This window comes from Suncus etruscus, chromosome 15 (genome assembly GCF_024139225.1).
Source record: "Suncus etruscus isolate mSunEtr1 chromosome 15, mSunEtr1.pri.cur, whole genome shotgun sequence".
Taxonomy (NCBI): Eukaryota; Metazoa; Chordata; class Mammalia; order Eulipotyphla; family Soricidae; genus Suncus; species Suncus etruscus.
Window position 1 is genome coordinate 12,487,659 of NC_064862.1, and position 19,679 is coordinate 12,507,337.

The 19,679-nt window shown below is 41.7% G+C and overlaps 1 protein-coding gene across 1 annotated transcript in view; it reads right to left on the reverse strand.

Moving 5' to 3' along the window:
- The window catches only part of FUCA2 (alpha-L-fucosidase 2), a 31,034-nt gene extending 11,972 nt beyond the window's left edge, over positions 1-19,062 (reverse strand). The window contains exons 1-3 of the mRNA XM_049789352.1: positions 18,823-19,062; positions 15,230-15,417; positions 2,175-2,514 (exon numbers count right to left, since the gene is read on the reverse strand). Coding sequence (XP_049645309.1) covers positions 2,175-2,514; positions 15,230-15,417; positions 18,823-19,040 — 746 coding nt within the window. The 5' untranslated portion in view covers positions 19,041-19,062. The remainder of the gene's footprint in view (positions 1-2,174; positions 2,515-15,229; positions 15,418-18,822) is intronic.
- Between the last annotated feature and the right edge of the window lie 617 nt (positions 19,063-19,679).

A 19,679-nucleotide genomic window follows, 5' to 3' on the forward strand; every position in this document is an offset into this window, starting at 1 on the left:
ACATGCTGGAAAACAATGGGCAGGCACAGGAATTGGGGAGAATGCTGCTGTTGAATGAAGAGGAAGACAACTGAGGGAGGCACTGACTTGGCTACAATAGTCATCAAAGGTCAATAAGACACCAGAAAAAACACTGACAGGAACTTTGAAGACACACAACCAGAAACAGGGGAAAATAAATAGTTTCCAGACTAGGGACCACAGAAGACAAGAGTAGAAGATGAAAAAAAGGGACCCACAAAAATGAATGTCTTCTATGCTCTTGAATTAATATAATCCAATTCTTCAGGTTGATGTATTTAACAATTTTTAAATTCTTCATTATCTTGCTCAACAATGGCACATATTTCATCAGAGATTTGGGAGGTGCCCCACTCTTCTCCTGTCCTGAGAATGTTATTTCTGCCCTATATTCAAAAATCAAAGCCTTGAGGGAGCAGTGTGTTACTGAAATTATCTGGATGGTATAGGATAATGAACCAAGTTAAAATCTCTCTAAGCTAAGATTTTGGTCCAATTCTCTTTCCACCAGTACTGAGAAAACTAAGCTGGCTTTGATTAAAAACCTGAGTTTTATGGCTACCTGAGTGCATATCCACAATGTGGCAGTTCTGCCTGGAACAGAAAGAACTCCATTTTATCAACCCCAAGTTTCCATTTAATGCTAAAAAAGTTAAGTTCCATTTAAGGGCTAAGTTTCTTTTTTTTTTTTTTCTTTTTTTTTTTTTTTGCGCGGACCCCACCCGTTTACCTCTTAACGGTTTCACGCCCTCTTGAACTCTCTCTTCAAAGTTCTTTTCAACTTTCCCTTACGGTACTTGTTGACTATCGGTCTCGTGCCGGTATTTAGCCTTAGATGGAGTTTACCACCCGCTTTGGGCTGCATTCCCAAGCAACCCGACTCCGGGAAGACCCGGACCCGGCGCGCCGGGGGCCACGACCGGCCTCACACCGTCCACGGGCTGGGCCTCGATCAGAAGGACTTGGGCCCCCCACGAGCGGCGCCGGGAGTGGGTCTTCCGTACGCCACATGTCCCGCGCCCCACCCGAGGGCGGGGATTCGGCGCTGGGCTCAAGGGCTAAGTTTCTATCTTAACAATAATGATGTAGACCCCAAGGCCCTATAAACCATAATATACCACCCTAGACATCTAGTCAAAAAATAAAAGATGAAACACTCTAGTCAACAGCCAATCAACTTAAAGGTCAAGACTTTCTGCGTCTAGCTCTCTATAACCTGGCTTGTAACCCTTAGGAGGGGTCACCACCAACAGGAGGTGGCCCTAATTGGTCAGTTTATAGTTTGTTAGCTGACAGAATAAAGCTTGGCTTTACTTTTTTTCAATTGTGTGGTCTCGTCATTTGACTCCGAACACTAACAGCAGTCATTGTGTGCCCGGGGATTATAGTTTTCTGTGTAATTTGCTGTGCTGAAAAGAGGCACACACAGATTTCCACAGAACAATAAATCCATGAAAAGTCTTGAGTAGGTAAGGCAGGCTGGCATCTTTCTTATTGCCATCTGATTTTGGAATGTTAAGAAATTCTTTAGGTTGGCATCCATGGAATTTTGACACAGGTCCTTCAACTATAGAATGTTAATATTTGAGCTGAAGAATTAATAGTTAGAAAGGCTCATCTGGCAGTGCTAAGGGGTTAATCCTGGCTGCTGAGTGGTCACTGCTGGCAGTACTTAGGCAACCATATGTCATGCCAGGGATCAAATAAGGGTCCGCACAAGTAAAGCACCTTTGCCACTGTCCTATTTCTCTAGCCACGGACTTGTTTTCCTTGATTAAACAACAATTAAAAAAAACTTGGATGACTAGATAAAATAATTTAATTATTGCTAAACTTTTTAAATTTTAAGCTTTTTTAAATTATTTTTAAATACTTGGGCATAATTTTAGCATATGGATGCAGAGAACTATACATAACTACTTTCCTGTTGTCCATCAAAGATAGACCTCCTATGCGAGTTTCCTTTCTTATAAAATCCATGACATACCCACTGGAGTGGGGATCCTTTTTCAGTTTCCCCCAGTTTACCCTAGATCTCATTATGCAAGGTCAGTTTCAGATATCACCGAGGAAGTTCCCCAGATTGCAAAAACAGAAATGTTCCTGTACTAGGGACACTGAGGATCACTGCAGCAATGTTGTGGTATACACACCTGTCATTATAGAGCCAGGCTAAGAAGCCTGTGCTGTTCCAGTAGGAATTGGGCCCTCCGCCATCGCCATCTGCCCACAGGACCTCCGGCTGATACCTGACCACTAATTCGTAAAGCTCAGGCAGGGTCTTATAAACTGGGAATTGTCGCTTGGAGAATAAACTGGAAGCATCCTCGAGGAAAAGCGGATGAAACCACTCAAAGAGGGAATAGTAGAGTCCAAAGCGTAGGTTGGTTCTGTTCCTAACAGCGACCTCAAGCTCCTTAACGATGTCCCTCTTTGGTCCTTCATCCACAGCATTCCAGTTCCATGAATACTTTGAACCCCACAAGGTGAAGCCTGAAATGGTGTATTAGAAATCTTGATGAGTGTGTCAGCATTTATTGCAATAAATTTCCAACAAGGCAAATGCCCAAACAAGTGAGAATGCATATATATATAAATAATTTCTTCTATAAGCCATTGTTTACAGCATTTTTTCATAGTCTAATTCTATTTTTATACCCCAAAAATGGAAATTTATTTAGTTTTGATTTTCTGCTGAGTGGTAGATCATGTAGAGCCAGGGAGCAAACCCAGGGCTCTTAACTACAGAGCACGTACTTCAGACCTTGGCATCATCTCCTCAGTCCCCCAAAAGTGAATTTCAACCAAGTGGATATAGGATCCTGACAAGCCATACAGGCAGCAGGAAGGCATGTGCTTTGCATGTGGCTGACCCTAGTTAAATTCCTGCCACCATATAAATTTCTGCCACTCAAAACACTGCTAGTAGTCACACCTAAGCATAAAGCCAGGGATATCCCCCTGAGGACTTCCAGGAAAGGCCTTAAAGTCCCAAAGACATAAATGAAATAAAATGAAAAATAAAGTGGAATCAAAGTTCTACCTTAGCCTATCCCCTAAGGTCAGATACTTCCTGCAGTTTCCTTCTTTAGAACATCCCTGGAAAGACCGCTTCATGTCTGCACTGTCCCTGCTCTGACTATAGTCCCCTGCTTTATAGGACTCAGTGCAGAATCAGTCATCAAGGGCTGCAAAGCAAGGCTGAGTAGATATCCTATATGCAACAACTCTGCTAAATAAAACAGTTCCTTATATTGAAGATCCAGCAAAGCACTCCCAAATATTTTTACTTATCTTCTAAAGTAAAGATCAAATGTTCCTTGGGCCTGAGAGAGAGTCCAATGGGAAAGAAGCTTACCTTGCACACCAATGACTCTATGGTGCCTTGAGCCATACCAGAAGGGATTGTTCAGCACAGAACCAGCAGTGATCCCTGAGCACCACCGGGTGCCACCCGAAAACAAAACAAAAAGTATGTTTCTGGTTCTAGGATTCATATTTTATAGTATCATGATTCCTAAAACATGGGCAATTCATGGGTAGTGAATCTCTGTGAGTCTTATCATCCATTTAACATGGTGACTCTGGTGCTGCAATTTTATTAAGCCACATCCAAGTGTAAACCACCAGTGGTGTGTGCTGGTATAAACATGTTAACCAAGGCACCGCAGGATGGGACACAATTCCCCAGCAGCTTGTTACCTTAAAATATTCTCACTGGGAGGGTGGGGGAGTGGAGTGGTGGAGCAAGGCATTTGCCTTGCACATGCTAACCTAGGATGGACCTCAGTTTGATCCCTCGGAATCCTATGTGGTCCCCCAAACCAAGAGTGATTTCTGAGTGCATAGCCAAAGGTAACCCCTGAGCATCACCGAGTGTGCCCCCCCAAAAAAAAAATTCTCACTGGGGCAGAATGATAGTACAGCAGGTAGGGCATTGCTTGGTACATGTGCCAACAGGCTTAAAACCTGGCACTACATATGGTCTTCTAAGCCCTACTAGGAGTAGTACCTGAGTATTAACAGGTGTGTTCCCCAAACAAACATGTATATGTTTATATATTTATATAAATATATTATATATTTACATATTTATATTTTATATTATAATTCATATACATAAGTATATAACATAATATAAATCATATATAAATTATATAAATATGTATTATATATAATATATTATCACCTTTACACTGAATCTTAAAGACTCAGAGATTTTGACACCTACTTTTGGTAACCTATAAATCAGGGCAAGTCTTAAGATTGATTCAAGACTCATTTTATAGTTCTGAAAACAGCTCACACTTGTTCCAGAGGTGCTCAAAACAGAGTCGCTATTTAAAACCTTGTTCAGGTTTCAGCTTGACCAGACCTAATACCAGGTTGCACTACAGCTGTGTGGCTTTCCGTTCAGTAGCACCACAGGCCACTGACAGATTCATCTTCCCTCCTAATGCAACCCACTGATCTTCCCCCTAATGGGCTTTGCTATTGCCAATGAGAACATCTGACTACATGGAGCCCAGAAAATTCTAAACTGTGGTCCATCATCTGTCCTCACAATATGATCAGTTGCCTTTTTCTTTCTTCAAATAGGCTCACAATCTAATAATACTTTGTGCCATTCAACTTATAAAAGCCCCTCAGCAGCAGGAAGCCAACATGTTCACAAGGAAATACACTTTATAAATATCCATCTCAGCAGGAGAAAAATCCACAGGAAAAAGTTTTCAAATGACTAAAATGTGGCCAAAGGGAGAATTGTTCTCAGATAATTTCAGAGTTTTGGTTTTGATTCTTTCTCCAACTCCCTTCTTTTTCCCTGTGGTGAAATTCTTTATAAGGGGCCACAAGATGACCCTTTAGTTAGAGAACATGCTAGGCACTAAGCCAGGTTCAATATTTGACATAACATGGTCCCTTCAGTTTCTCCAGCTGCAGCCTTGAAGACCCCCAGAACATCAGTGGGAAGCCCTGAAAGCCTCCAGCATTACTGAGTGTTCAAAGATGAATCACATCCTTGGGCCCTTGCTATGGCCCATTTGGCCAAGAATTACCTGTAATGTGCCTACACCTCTGGAACTCTACTTGGGAGGCAAAAATTAAATAGAGAGCCCATCAGACTCACAACTGCTGGTGATGGGAACAACACTGCCCAGAAGAGCCTGCAGAAGCCATGTTCACAGAGGTAAGCTGATCCCACCCTGCAAGGGAGAGCCAGAGGAACCCAGCTTCTCAGCTCCAGCAGAGTGGCCAAAGAGATAGCACAGCAGTAGGAGATTTGCCTTGCATGAGGCAACCTAGCACAGACTCAGGTTTGATTCCTGGCATCCCATATGATTCCCCAAATTTTCCAGGAGTGATTTCTGAATGCAGAGCCAGGAGTAACGCCTGAGTGTGGCCCAAAAAAACTAACAACAAACAACAAAAAATGAACCCAGCACAACACATCACATTACAAGCATGACAATGGGGAAGCAAGGCAGGCCTCCACCATGCATAGAGAATGAAGATGGCAGCTCTGATGACCCAAAAAGTGCCAACCACCTCTATAGGCTCTCAGTTAAGTTTTAGAGAAGAAATATGGAGGACTGTCATTGAACTCAAAGAAATCATGGAAAGAGCTTAATGAACCACAAATGAGAATCAAGAGGATATGAAAATAAAAATTAGAAAACACCAAACTGAAACAACAGGACTGAAAACTTTTGAAATGACAACCTCAGGGCCAGAGCAATAGCACAGCAGTAAGGTGTTTGCCCTGCATGCAGCCAACATAGGACAGATCCCGGTTCGAATCCTGCCAGGAGCGACTTCTCAGCACAAAGCCAGGAGTAATCCCTGAGCACCGCCGGGTGTGACTCCTCCCCCCAAGAAAAGAAAAGACAACCTCACTGGAAAGCCTCTGCAATAGAAAAACAGTGGCTGAGGAACAAATCAGTGAGCTAAAAGATGAGATGCATGACAACTCCATGCAACAAAATAGATCGGAAAAGAGGCATAAAACAAAGGGACCGAATCTCACTATCAAACAATAGAAAAAATCCTCAAAGAATGTGAACAGACAAAAATAGAAGTCTTTGATAAACTCAATGGAAACATAAGAATCATTGGAGTTCCAGAGACCCAGGAAGAAAATCTCCAGAAAGAATCAATAACACAACAACAACAACAACAAAGGGGGGAGCGGAGAGATAGGATAGAGGTAAGGCATTTGCCCTGCATGCAGAAGGACGGTGGTTCAAATCCCGGCATCCCATATGGTCCCCCGAGCCTGGCCAGGAGCAATTTCTGAGCATAGAGCCAGGAGTAACCCCTGAGTGCTGCCGGGTGTGACCCAGAAACAAAAAACAAAAATGAACAAACAAACGAAAAGAATCAATAACAAGGACATCATTGTAGAGAAACTTCCAGAGCTAAAGAGTACATGCAACAAAATCCTGCATGCCCAAAGAGTAACCAGCTAAAAGAAATATGAAGAAAAAAAAAAGAGAGAGAGATCTGAAGAAAAGCACCCGAAGACACATCCTAGTCCAATGATGAATCCCATATCAAAAAGGTAAATTACATTCAAAGGAGCATCCTTAAGATTTACTCAGATCTGTCTCAAGAAACATTCAAGGCCCTAACACAGTGATATGATCTAGAGACAAAACTCAATAAAATGAAGGATTCACCTAAAATACTGAACCCAGCCAGACTCGCATTCAGGTTTGAAGGAAGTATACATAACTTCATTAATAAACAGCACAGAAACATTACAGACTCAAAACCAGTCCTTAAAGACAAACAAAAAGGTCTACTTTAAGACAAAACAGACCAATAGACACAGTAAACTCCTACACAAAGATAACACTAAATCCCATGACAATTATCTTTCTCACTGTCAATATATTAAATGCACCAATTAAAAGACACAGAGTGGCAAAATGGATCAAAAAGCCAAAACCGGGGCCAGCGAGATGGCGCTAGAGGTAAATCTGCCTTGCAAGCACTAGCCAAGGAAAGATCGCGACCCCGGTTCGATCCCCCCGCGTCCCATATGGTCCCCCAAGCCAGGGGCAATTTCTGAGCGTTTAGCCAGGAGTAATCCTTGAGCATCAAATGGGTGTGGTCCAAAAAACCAAAAAAAAAGCCAAAACTAACATTTTGCCATCTACAAGAAACACATCTGACTAATCAAAACTAACATAGACTCAAATTCAAAGGCTGAAGAACAATCATCCAAGCAAACAACTCCCTTAAAAAACCTAGATTGGCCACATTAATATCAATCAGATGACACAAACTTTTGACTTAAAGAAGTTATAAGGGGGGGGGGGGCAGAGAAATAGCATGGAGGTAAGGCATTTGCCTTGCATGCAGAAGGACGGTGGTTTGAATCCCGGTATCCCATATGGTTCCTGAGCCTGCCAGAAGTGATTTCTGAGCGTAGAGCCAGGAGTAACCCCTGAGTGCCGCTGGGTGTGACCCAAAAACCAAAAAAAAAAAAAAAAAAAAAGAGAAGAAGTTATAAGGGACAAAGATGAACATTTCTTTCGGACTTTTTGTTTGTTTGTTTGTTTTTGGGCCACACTCAGCAGCGCTCAGGGGTTACTCCTGGCTATCTGCTCAGAAATAGTCCCTGGCAGGCAACAGGGGACCATATGGGACGCCAGGATTTGAACCAATGACCTTTTGCATGAAAGGCAAACACCTTACCTCCATGCTATCTCTCCGGCCCCAGGCAAACATTTCTTTATCAAGGGATATGTACAATAGGGAGAAATCACACTCAAACATATACACACCCAATGAGGGACCAGCAAAATATCTAAAATAATTGTTGACAAATCTGAAAGAAGGCATCAATAGCAACACAATAATAGTGGGTAACCTCAGCACTGCCCTGTCACCCCTTGATAGGTCAACCAGAATGAAACCTAACAAGAATATAATAGTTCTAAAAAGAGATATGAAAGAAAGTGGCCTAGTACATATATATATATATATATATATATATATATATATATATATATATATATGGCTTACACCCCCAGAAAACTAGATACACATTCTTCTACAATGCAAATTATTCATTCTCCAGGATAGATGACATAAAACATTCCTCCATAAAATCAAGAGGATAGAAATTGTATGAACTACCTTCTTAGATCATAATTCACTGAAATTAGAAGTAAATTGCAAACAAACACAGAGGAAAAACCTTAACATCTGAAAATTAAGCAGCTCAATGCTGAACAAATGCTGGGTAAAAGAGAAAATTAAAAGATGCCTGGAAACAAATGAGAACAGACAAAATAATTATCAGACTTATGGTACTAAGAAAAAATTTATAGTCTTGCAAGCACACCTCAGGAAGAAGAAGGGGCCGAGAGAAACTTAATAAATCAAATTAGAAATGAAAAGGGAGAACAGAGTGATAGCACAGAGGTAGGGCATTTGCCTTGCATGCAGCCAAAACAAGACAGACACCAGTTCAATTCCCAGCATCCCATATGGTCTCTCGAGCCTATCAGGAGTGACTTCTGAACACAGACGCCACTGTGTAATCCAAAACCAAGAAAGAAAATGAAAGAAATGAAAAGGAGCGATCACTACAAATACTACAGAGATTCAAAGGGTAATCAGAGACTACTTTGAGAAACTCTATGCCATGAAACAAGACTATCTTGAAGAAATGGATACATTCTTAGGCTTATAATCTTCCATAGTTAAACCAGGATGATCTAGCATACCTAAAGAGACCCATCTCTATTAAGGAAATCAAAAAATGGTAATCAAAAGTTTTCCCAAAAACAAAAGCCCAGGCCCAGATGAATTCACTAACGAATTCTTTCAAACTTTTCAAGAGGAAGTACTACCAATCCTTTTCAGGCTCTTTCAAGAAATTGAAGAAACAGAAACACTCCCAAATAGTTTTTACAAAACTGACATCACCCTGATACCAAAACCAGACAGAGATGCTGCAAAAAAAAGAACGCTACAGACCAATATACCTGATGAACACACATGCAAAGATACTCAACAAAATTCTAGCAAATAGGATCCAATGCCTCATCAAGAAGGTCATAAATGTGACAAAGTAGGTTTCATTCCAGAGATGCAAGGATGATTTAACATATACAAATCAATCAATATAAAACACCATATTAACAAATTAAATAAAAACCAGGTGATCATAACAACAGATGCAGCGAAAGCACCTGATAAGGTACAACACTGTTCATAATAAAAACTCTCAACAAGATAGATATGGAAGAAACTTTTCTCAATATAGTCAAGGCATTTACCAGAAGCTAATGGCAAATACTATACTCAATGGAGATAAATTAAAACCTTTTCTCAATGGGGGCCAGAGAGATAGCAAAGTGGTAGGGCATTTGCCTTGCACACAGCTGATTCAGGACCAATGGTGGTTCAAATCCCAGCATCCCGTATGGTCCCCGTGCCTGCAAGGAGCAATTCCTGAGTGCAGAGCCAGGAATTACCCCTGAGTGCTGCAGGTGTGGCCCAAAAGTAAATAAAAGATTTTTCCTCTAAAGTCTGGTACAAGACAAGGCTGCCCCCTTCACACCATTCTTATTAAACATAGTACTGGAAGTACATACCATAGCTATTAGGCAAGAAAAAGATATCAAAGACATCCAGATAGGAAAGGAAGAAGTAAAGCTCTTACTGTTTGCAGATGACACGATACTATATTTAGAAAATCCTAAAGACTCTACCAAAAAGCTTTTAGAAACAATTGATTCATATAGCAAAGTGGCAGGCTACAAAATTAACAAGCAAAAATTAGCAGCTTTCTTATACACAAATAATGGTAGAGAAGAAATGAACATTAAAAAAAATCTCATTTATTAGTGCTACAGAAATCCAAATATCTTAGAGTCAACTTAATTAAAGAAATGAAGGACCTATACAAAGAAAACTACAAAACTACTTCACGAAATGAAAGAGGATACAGGAAATGGAGACATATAACTTGTTCATGGATTTGGAGGATTAACATCATTAAAATGGCAATATTCCCCCCAAAGCATTGCACAGACTTAATGCAATTCCTTTATAGATACCCATGACATTTTTCAAAGTAGATCAAACACTCCTGAAATTCATTTGGAACAATAAGCACCCAAGAATAGCTAAAGCAACCCTTAGGAAAAAGAAGATGGGAGACATCACTTTCCCCAAATTTAAATTGTATTACAAAGCAATAATCAGCAAAACAGTATGGTACGGGACTAGAGACAGACCCTCAGATCAATGGAATAGACTTGCTTATTAAGGGAATGTACCCCAGACATACAACCAATTAATCTTTGAGAAAGTGGCAAGAAACACAAAATGGAGCAAGGAAAGCCTCTTCAACAAGTGTTGAAATAACTGGTCAGCCATATATAAAAAAGCAAACTTTGACCTCCATCTAATACCATGCACAAATGCCAAATCCAAATGTATTAAAGACCTTGATATCAAACCCGGAAACATAAGGTATATAGAAGAACATGTAGGTAAAAAACACTCCAGGATATTGAGACTAAAGGCATCTTCAAGGAGGAAACACCACAGTCCAAACAAGTTGAAGCAGAGATATACAAATTGGGACTACATTAAACTGAGAAGCTTCTGTATCTCAAAGGAAATTGTGACTAGGATACAAAGGCCATCCAATACATATCACATAAGGGGCTAAAATCTAAGGTATGCAAGGTACTGACAGAACTTAACGAAAAGAAATCTAACCTAATCACGAAATGGGGAGAAGAGAAGAAATGAACAGACACTTCCTCAAAGAAGAAATACAAATGGCCAAAAGGCACATGAAAAAATACTCCAAATCACTAATCATCAGGGAATGCAAATCAGAACAACAATGAGGTATAATCTCATACCACAGAGACTGGCACACATCACAAAGGACAAGAACAACCAGTACTGTCAGGAATGTGGAAAGAAAGGAACTCTTATTCATTGCTGGTAGGAATGCCGTCTAGTCCTGCCTTTCTGGAAAACAATATGAAGATTCCTTAAAAATCTGGAAATTAAGCTCTCATGTGATCCAGCTATACCACTCTTAGGAATATACCCTAGCAATACAAAAACACCAAACCAAAATGCCCTCTGAATGCCTATATTCACTGCAGCACTATTTACAATAGCTAGAATCTGGAAACATCCCAGATGCCCAACAACAGATGAGTGGCTAAAGAAACTGTGGTACATATACACAATGAGGGGCCGGAGAGATAGCATGGAGGTAAGGCGTTTGCCTCTCATGCAGAAGGTCATCGGTTCGAATCCCGGCGTCCCATATGGTCCCCCGTGCTTGCCAGGAGCGACTTCTGAGCATGGAGCCAGGAGTAACCCCTGAGCACTGCCAGGTGAGACCCAAAAAATACAAAAAAAAAAAAAAAAAAAAAAACAAAAAAAAAACATATACACAATGAAATAGTATGCAGCTGTTAAAAAATGAAGTCATGAAATTTGCCTATACATGACTATACATGGACATGGAAACTATTACACTGAGTGAAATATGTCAGAGGGAGAGGGATAGACACAGAATAGTCTCAGTCATCTGTGGAATTTAAGAAACATAAAAGACAGTATGGCAATAATACTCAGAAACAATAGAGATGAGGGCTGGAAGGCCTGACCCACAATATGAAGCTAACCACAAAGAGTGGTGAGTGCAATTAGGGAAATAACTATACCAACAACTATCATGACAATGTTAGTGAGTGAGAAAAATATAATGACTGTCTCAAAGATGCAGGGTGCCATGGCATATGTAAAATTTTAGGGGGGCTCAGCCCACCAGATGTATCCTCAGATTTTCCTGGTGGGGAGAACTAAAATAACCCTCATGGGGTTCCTCAAAAGGCCCACTGTGGACGCCTTTTTCCCCTGCGTGGATGGTTGAGGAATGTCCAAAAAGATGCTTCAATCAGTATTTGACTATCTCTCCTTAGTAAATATTAGGCAAAAATATGGCCTCTATCAAATAATTTGGCTCAGAAATTCCAGCATCAAAGATTATTTGAGAACCCCTTTTCTGGATAATAGCCAGCTGTAAAAGCAAAGACAATACTTTTTCTCTCTTTTTCAATTATGTCCTTGCAGCTGCATCTTCTGGTAATCAAGGGCGTAACCAGAATGCAGATCCTGTCTATTGACTATTGACCCTCCTTTAGAAATAGGGAAACTCGGGACGGGGAGATAGCGTGGAGGTAAGGCGTTTACCTTTCATGCAGAAGGTCATCGGTTCAAATCCCGGCATCCCATATGGTCCCCCGTGCCTGCCAGGGGCAATTTCTGAGAACGGAGCCAGAAAAAAAACCCTGAGCACTGCCGGGTGTGACCCAAAAACCACAAAAAAAAAAAAAGAAAAAGAAAAAAAAGAAATAGGGAAACTCATTTAGGGGATTTGGCTCCTACCTTTACTTAAGCTCTAAAACAATAGAGTCCAGTTCAGTAAAGATCAAGTTCCAAGATATTTTCTACTCCCTCCTAATCCTAATTTTGCATTTAAAGTAAGCTTGCAAAGAGTTACCTTGAGTTGTAACTTTCTCCTTTGTAACCTAGAATTTTTACAGTCACACCCATAGCTTAGGTAGTGTTACTGTTGTACCTTGCTTTGTATAATTATTCTTCACCTCTGGCTAATTTTACCCCTATAAATTCCCCTGCTCAAAAAATTAAACTTGTCGCATGCTCGTCAGACGTGAGTCCCCATACTTCATGTGTGGTAATCATTTCTGCAATATTATTCCATTCGGCCACTTGTGCTCTCGCTTTCTTCTCATGAAGGACTATGACCCACTAGAATTGCTGAGACACTGCTGCTTGCAGCAGCAGGGGGTAGGGAAGAAGAAATGGGGGTCATTGGTGGTGGGAAGGTTGCACTGGTGAAGGAATGTGTGTAATTTTTATGGCTGAAACCCAACTACAAACATGTTTGTAATCATGGTGCTTAAATAAAGATTGAAAAAAAATTAGAGACAAATAATTTTCTTATAATAAGATAAAAAAGATCATGCAAAAGGTGATTATACAAAGAAATTGTACAATGAACCATATGCAGTTGGTGTTGAGTCTGGAAAAAAAGGTGACTTGATTTTGGGGTGTAGCCTTTTAACTTTGGATTTCAGTGTGTAACTTTTGAGACTAGGCCCAAGGAGACAGCTGATTCCTGAGACCAGGCTGTAAATCACAAAGGAAATTCCAAGGAATGCAAGGACATCTTATTTTCCACCAGACACCTTGAAGGGAGGGAAACCAACTAATCATCTTACATTCCAGCAGAGGAACACCTCAACCCTCGAGAAGGAGATTGGACAGATGGCCCTTGAAGATTAGGGAGGAATAATTGCAACAGTCACTAAAAAGGAATAACACATAGGTATAGATAGAATAACACATAGGTATAGAATAAGGGTAAAATCTAGTTTAATGCTATTCTCGTTTCTGTCCCTAGCTTGCTTGATATAATAAACAAGGCTCCCTTCCCCTAATCACTCCAGTCATTACACCACCAGGAGAATGTGTCCTCCACCTTGTGGATTGCAGGGGACTCCTGAAGAGGTCAACCTATATCTCTGCATGCCACCAATCTGGGAATGGGGTAAAATGATATGAAGGGATTGAGTAGATGAGTTCTCCACCCTGTAGATTAAGCGACCACCTGAAGGGTTCAACCTATATCTCTGCATGCCATCAGCCTAGGAACTGGGGGTAAATGATGTCATGAAGGGGCTAAACAGACAGAAAATTGTACCTTTTCTGTAAAAAATCATTGGATGATTCAAATTGTATAAACCTTGAAATGCTTTGACCTGTATGCTCATTATCATATGAATTCCCTTAAATGTTTGTGAATTTGGATTCTCGGGGTCTCACTACAGACCAAATTTTTGGCTGTGGTGATACCCCAGGATCCTGGAAAAAGAATAAACCTGTATGTTATTGCATCCTCCAAAGTTTGTGTCTCCTCAATTGAGCAGTGGGCTTTCCTCGGATTTTGGGCATCCCTGACCTGGCCTCCCTGGGCTTGGCCATCTCCAACCCCGGACCCCAACCGGGATCCGGGCCAGCTTTGGTCAACTTTAACATAGGTACAACAGAACCTTTGGTTTTATAGATACTTGATGTTATACTGAAATGTATCCAGTTACTATAGAACCGTGAATGATGGTTAAATTATGTATCAGCTTGACTGGGTCTAGAAAATCTAGGTATTTGGTTTAATACTATTCTGAGTATCCTGGCTATGTACATGAGGTATTTCTGATTTGAGAGGAACATATAATTTGGTAGACACCAGGTCAAACAGACTGTTGTTCCCCAATATAGCACCTTTATTTTTCTGTCTAGCAAAAAGCATAAAAGGCTGAGAAAGAAAAAATAATTTCTCTCTATCCCTCATCAGGCTGGAGTATCAATCTTTCCCTGCCCTTATCCTCAGAGCTTGTATCATCAAATTTCCTGGATCTCTGCTTTCTTGGCTCTGAATTATCTGTCACATATGATGTGAATCAATTTCTACCATTAAATCTCTTCCTATAGATCATACTTTCAATTAGTTCTATTACTTTGAAGAACTCTAGCTAATATAACCTGTTTTTCCTTCTATCCTTCCAAACATTTCAGATATCGCTAGCTCTCCTACAGTTCCACAGTCCTTTTCCATGTGAATGTTCTAGGCCATATTCATCATAAACAAATTACCTGCTATTTGACGAAGAGTTGGCTAAAAGTGCATCCAGGTGTATCAGTAGATAATAGAAATAAAACCCATGTGGGCCTTCAAGAAATTTATTACAGAAGAAGAATGAAACGAAAGGAAAGAGTTTCAGTTACACACTTTAAAATGGTTTTAATCAAATCTTGTACATGTTATTAAATATAATATATAAATGGGAGCATCATTCCATTTTCTCTATTATATAGTAATATATCTTTATATATTATATATTATCTAGTGATATATCTTTCACATACATAGTGGGTCTCAATTGGGTAAAACATATGGTCCCTTACCTAAGAAGCAAATGTCCATTGTCACCTAAGAGTTGTCCCTAAGAAATCTCTTATTTCATGAGAATGATGGCCTTGCTTTCATTTCTCCTTCCAAAAGACCTATTTTATCTATCAGAGCCATAATAATAAACATGAATAATTTACAAAAATTGTACTAACTTACCTTCATGATGTTTGGAAGTTAAGACAACATATTTGGCACCAGAAGCCTGAAAAAGATCTGCCCATTGACTTGCATTAAAAAATTTTGCTGTAAATAATGGTCCAAAATCTTCATATGTAAAATCAGGAGGATAATTATTTTTCATAAAGTCCACATACTCTGGAATCTGTTTTTTTTGCCAATACCACCTAAAGGAGGAGCATAAATAAAGCATAAACCACATACAAAAAACATTTGAAATCATTGCCCAAGCTCCCTTGTCTAGTTTCCCTTTTTAAAATATTACTCAACTTTCCTTCTCTGTTCCCCATTAATACAGCTTTGCCATTAAACTAAAGAAATTTAATGGAAGTCTAGAGAACACTGAGTTATATACTCTGTATGTGTGGGACCTCGGTTAGACTCCTGACACTACTGGATGTAGATCTAGGGAGCTCTATGCACCCCACTCCCCCAAATATGGCACTGTTGGCCCGAAGAATGCTTGGGGTCCCAAGCATCACAGAGTTCAAGTAGCACAACATCTGCAAACTTTAACATTGAACCATTGGCCTAGATCAGTGGTCGGCAACCTTTTTTTTTCAACTGAGCCAAAGCTCGCCAAAACCACGATTAAAATTTATTTTGAGAGCCACGTTTTTTTGTTTTTTTTTTTTGGTTTTTGGTTTTTTTGTTTGTTTGTTTTCTTTTTGTTTTTGTTTTCTTGGCAGTGCTCAGGGGTTCCTCCTGGCTCTGTGCTCAGAAATCGCTCCTGGCAGGCTCAGGGGCTGCACACAGGGCGCACACTGACAGAGGCTAGGAGCAGAGTCCTGATTCCTGGAGCTGCCGCCAGGCACACAAAGAGCCAAATTAAAAGTGTAAAGAGCCATATGTGGCTGGCGAGCCACAGGTTGCCGACCACTGGCTAGGTGGCTGAATATCAGTGAGAGTGGTCCTCTGGCCCCCAACCATTTCGTGGAAAGAACCTCACCAACAAAAGAAAGCTTGGGAGAACCAAACTCTCCTGTTTCCTCTATTCCTTCTGCGATATCCATTTGACTCACAAATTAAAAAAATTCTGGAAAACTGAACCACAGTCACTATTTTTCACATTCAAAAGTAAGTACAAGTGCCTAAAGCAAAATATGGGTCAATTATATTCGCAATTAGTGAACTTAGAAAAAAGAAAGCAACAATTTAGGAAAATGCTGTTATTTTGATATATTCACTCAACCATTAAGAAGCTCTAGATAGAATATATGTTCATTCTGAGCAATGCTGTATTGGATTTAAGAAGCTGATGCAATGCTTCTTGAGGAAATTTGTATTAAAACAGAATTATAATCTTTAACTAAGCCTAGCAGGAACTATCCTCACGAAATAGACTAAAGTCCTTCCCTAGGTCATCTTCTGCCTTTGACTTCCACACACATTTGTTTATCCCAATAAAGGCTACTCAGGAGGCCTGGAGAAGGAGCTGCCATCTTGGCTCGTGGTTCCATGTGGTGGAGCAACAGGCCTGCGGGTGAACAGCTGTGGTGTTAGTTTCTGGCCTGCTATTACTTCCCAACTGTGTGTGGATTATTTCCTGAGAAGGAATTGATGCCAAAACTGCGTCTCTTGTCCTACCCAAACAGGGGGCATGGGAATCCTTCTTCCTCTTTGGGGATTGTGGAACACACAACCCACTGTTTCACAAACATCAACTCTACCCAGAGATGGTCAGGACCTTCTTCAGGTTTGCAAGACTTCCCTAAGATGTCTCAGGCACCCTAGTTTGAAGCACTGAATCAGATACATGCTTTCCTAGTTTACATCTCAACTATAGCATAGCCAAGTGACTCATGCTGGCCAAAGGTACTTTAGAAATTCTAGAAAATCTAGGGAGTCAAGTTCCTCCACATAATCCACGTAAACACACCTACTACATACCTATGCATGCATGCCTATCACATATAACCTACCTCTGAGCAGAAGGTGCAATGCCTGGGCACCCCTATGCAACAAAAGTCTGAGGAGAAAAGAAAGAACCTGGTTCTTTATTAGGATCCACAAGCGATCTTCCTCTAGATTTCTCCTTGTGGATGGAAACAAGCCCCAATGTAAACATCTGGCTGGGTTTTCCTATACTTTATAAAATAAAGGGGCCTTAATGAGCTGATAAAGTTGTTTGTTTGTGAGCCACACTGAACTGTGCCCAAGGCTTCTCTAGCTTTGTGCTTAGGGATCATCCCCAGTGGGACAGACTAGATGAGCCATGTTGGGTACCAGGGATTAACTCCAGTCAGCTTCATGCAAGTGCCTTAGTCACAACATTATCTCTCTGGAGTGGTCACTGAGCACAGTCAGGAATGATCCCAAAGCACTGTCAGAGTAAAGACAGAACATGGCCTGGTGATGTTCAAACCCAAAATTAAAATTAAAATAAGTAAAATAAAATTGAACTATACAGTAAAAAATTGGGCTGGAGCGATAGCACAGCAGTAGGGTGTTTGCCTTGCACATAGCCAACCCAGGATGAATCCCCTTTCGATTCCCAGTGTTCCATAGGGTCCCATGAGCCTGCCAGGAGAGATTTTGAGTGCAGAACCAGGTCTGACCCAAAAATCAAAAACAAACAAACAAACAAAAAAGTAAAAATGAACAAGTATAAAGAATGTATCTTTCTCACAATAGTGTTTGTTGTTTTGTTTGCTGTTTTTTGTTTGTTTTGTTTTTTGTCTTTGGATTACACCCAGAAATGCTCAAGAATTTTTCCTAGCTCTGCTCTCAAGAATTACTCCCGGCAGTGCTTGGAACCATAGGGGATGCCTAGGATCAAACCTGGGACCAGCAGCAGGCAAGACAAGACCCCTATCCTCTGTACCATCACTCCAGCCACCCTCCCAGTAGAGTTTAATTTTAACCTGCATTCCCACCTTAGAGTGACTGAGAAGCCACTAAGTTTCAGACCAGAGGCACTTGTTGCAAACTGTACATTATTTTTACTTGTACTTGAGCTTTCACTAATGACAGCAGAAATAAACTCATCCCTACTGTTAACTTCCAGATAAACAAAACAAACAAACCAACAAAACTGGGCTGAGCTGCAGAGGTTTAGAGAACACAACAGGAAACTATAAATCTTGCACAGGATTTCAGGCTATATCAGAAATAAACTCAGGAAAATTGGAGGCAGAAACAGGTAATCACCCACTCTAGGAGCGGACAAAAATGAATAAGACATAACTCACAAAAAAAGAACAGAGCAAGAGAGTTCCATCAGGTGCTTGCAGTGTGAGTTTCTGGCCTGCTAAAACCATCCTATCTTCTCCCCAGAGAGGGGGTATGGGACACCCTTTCCCCTCTAGGGACTGTGCAACATCCAGCCGACCATTCCCCCTAGGATTCAACACAATCCCCAGAGGAGAAGTCCCCAAGCCAGGGTCCGCTGGCTGCTGCCACTTGCACCAGCGCGGGCCTGGGTGGGCGAACAAGTGCAATGTGCCTCCACGCAAGCCACGGCGCTGGAGACCGCGCACCACGCATGGTGCACCCGGGCAGGCCCACGGCCCACGGTGCATGAAGTGGGCCTGAAGCCCAGACCCCCCACCCGCACCCGGGCGGGCGCTCACCAGAACCACTCGCTCCCGAAGCTGGGCACGGAGAACACGCCCCAGTGGACGAAGATGCCGAACTTGGCCTCGTCGAACCAGGCGGGCAGGGGGCGGCGGTCCAGGGACTCCCAGGTCGGGTCGTAGGGCGCGCCCACGCGCAGGGAGCAGGCCGCGGGCGGCAGCAGCAGCAGCGGCAGCAGCGGCAGCGCGAGCCCGGGCAGCTGCGGGGAGCGCATGGCTGCGGGGTCCGGACCCGGGGCTTCCGAGCCCACCAGCCTTCCTGCCTTCCGCGTCGTCACCTGACCCAGCTGTCACCGAGGCCACGCCCACCCTCCGGGGGCGTGGCCGCGCCCCGGTCGCTGTGCGCATGCTCATTTGCATACGCCCGGGTCGTTGCGAATTTATGCTCATTTGCATGCGTCACTGTGGAGGCCCCGCCCCATCCGCCCGAAGCCAGCCCCGGGGACTCAATCCGCCCCAAGCAGGACCGCCCGGGGCAAACTCTGAGATCCACCCAAGTCACTCACGGGCATACCCTGTGAACCTCCTGTTCTGGGGCTCTCTTCTGTTTTTTATTTTGGTTGTTTTTTTTTGTTTGTTTGGAGGCTACGCCGGGCAGTTCCTAGGATTTACTCCTGACTGTCCTCAAAGGATCACTCCTGGAAGAGCTCCAGGAACCACATGCAGTGGCATAAATCTAACTAGTTACCCGTGTGCAACCGTCTTTCCCCTGGAACTCTCTCGCTAACCCCTAAACTTTGCTCTTTAAACAAAATCAATCAATAATAAACTATTTATAATGTTTTATTATAAAATAAATAAAATAAAATTTTAAGATATATATTTCCTGGCAATCCATATGGTCTCCCCCCCCC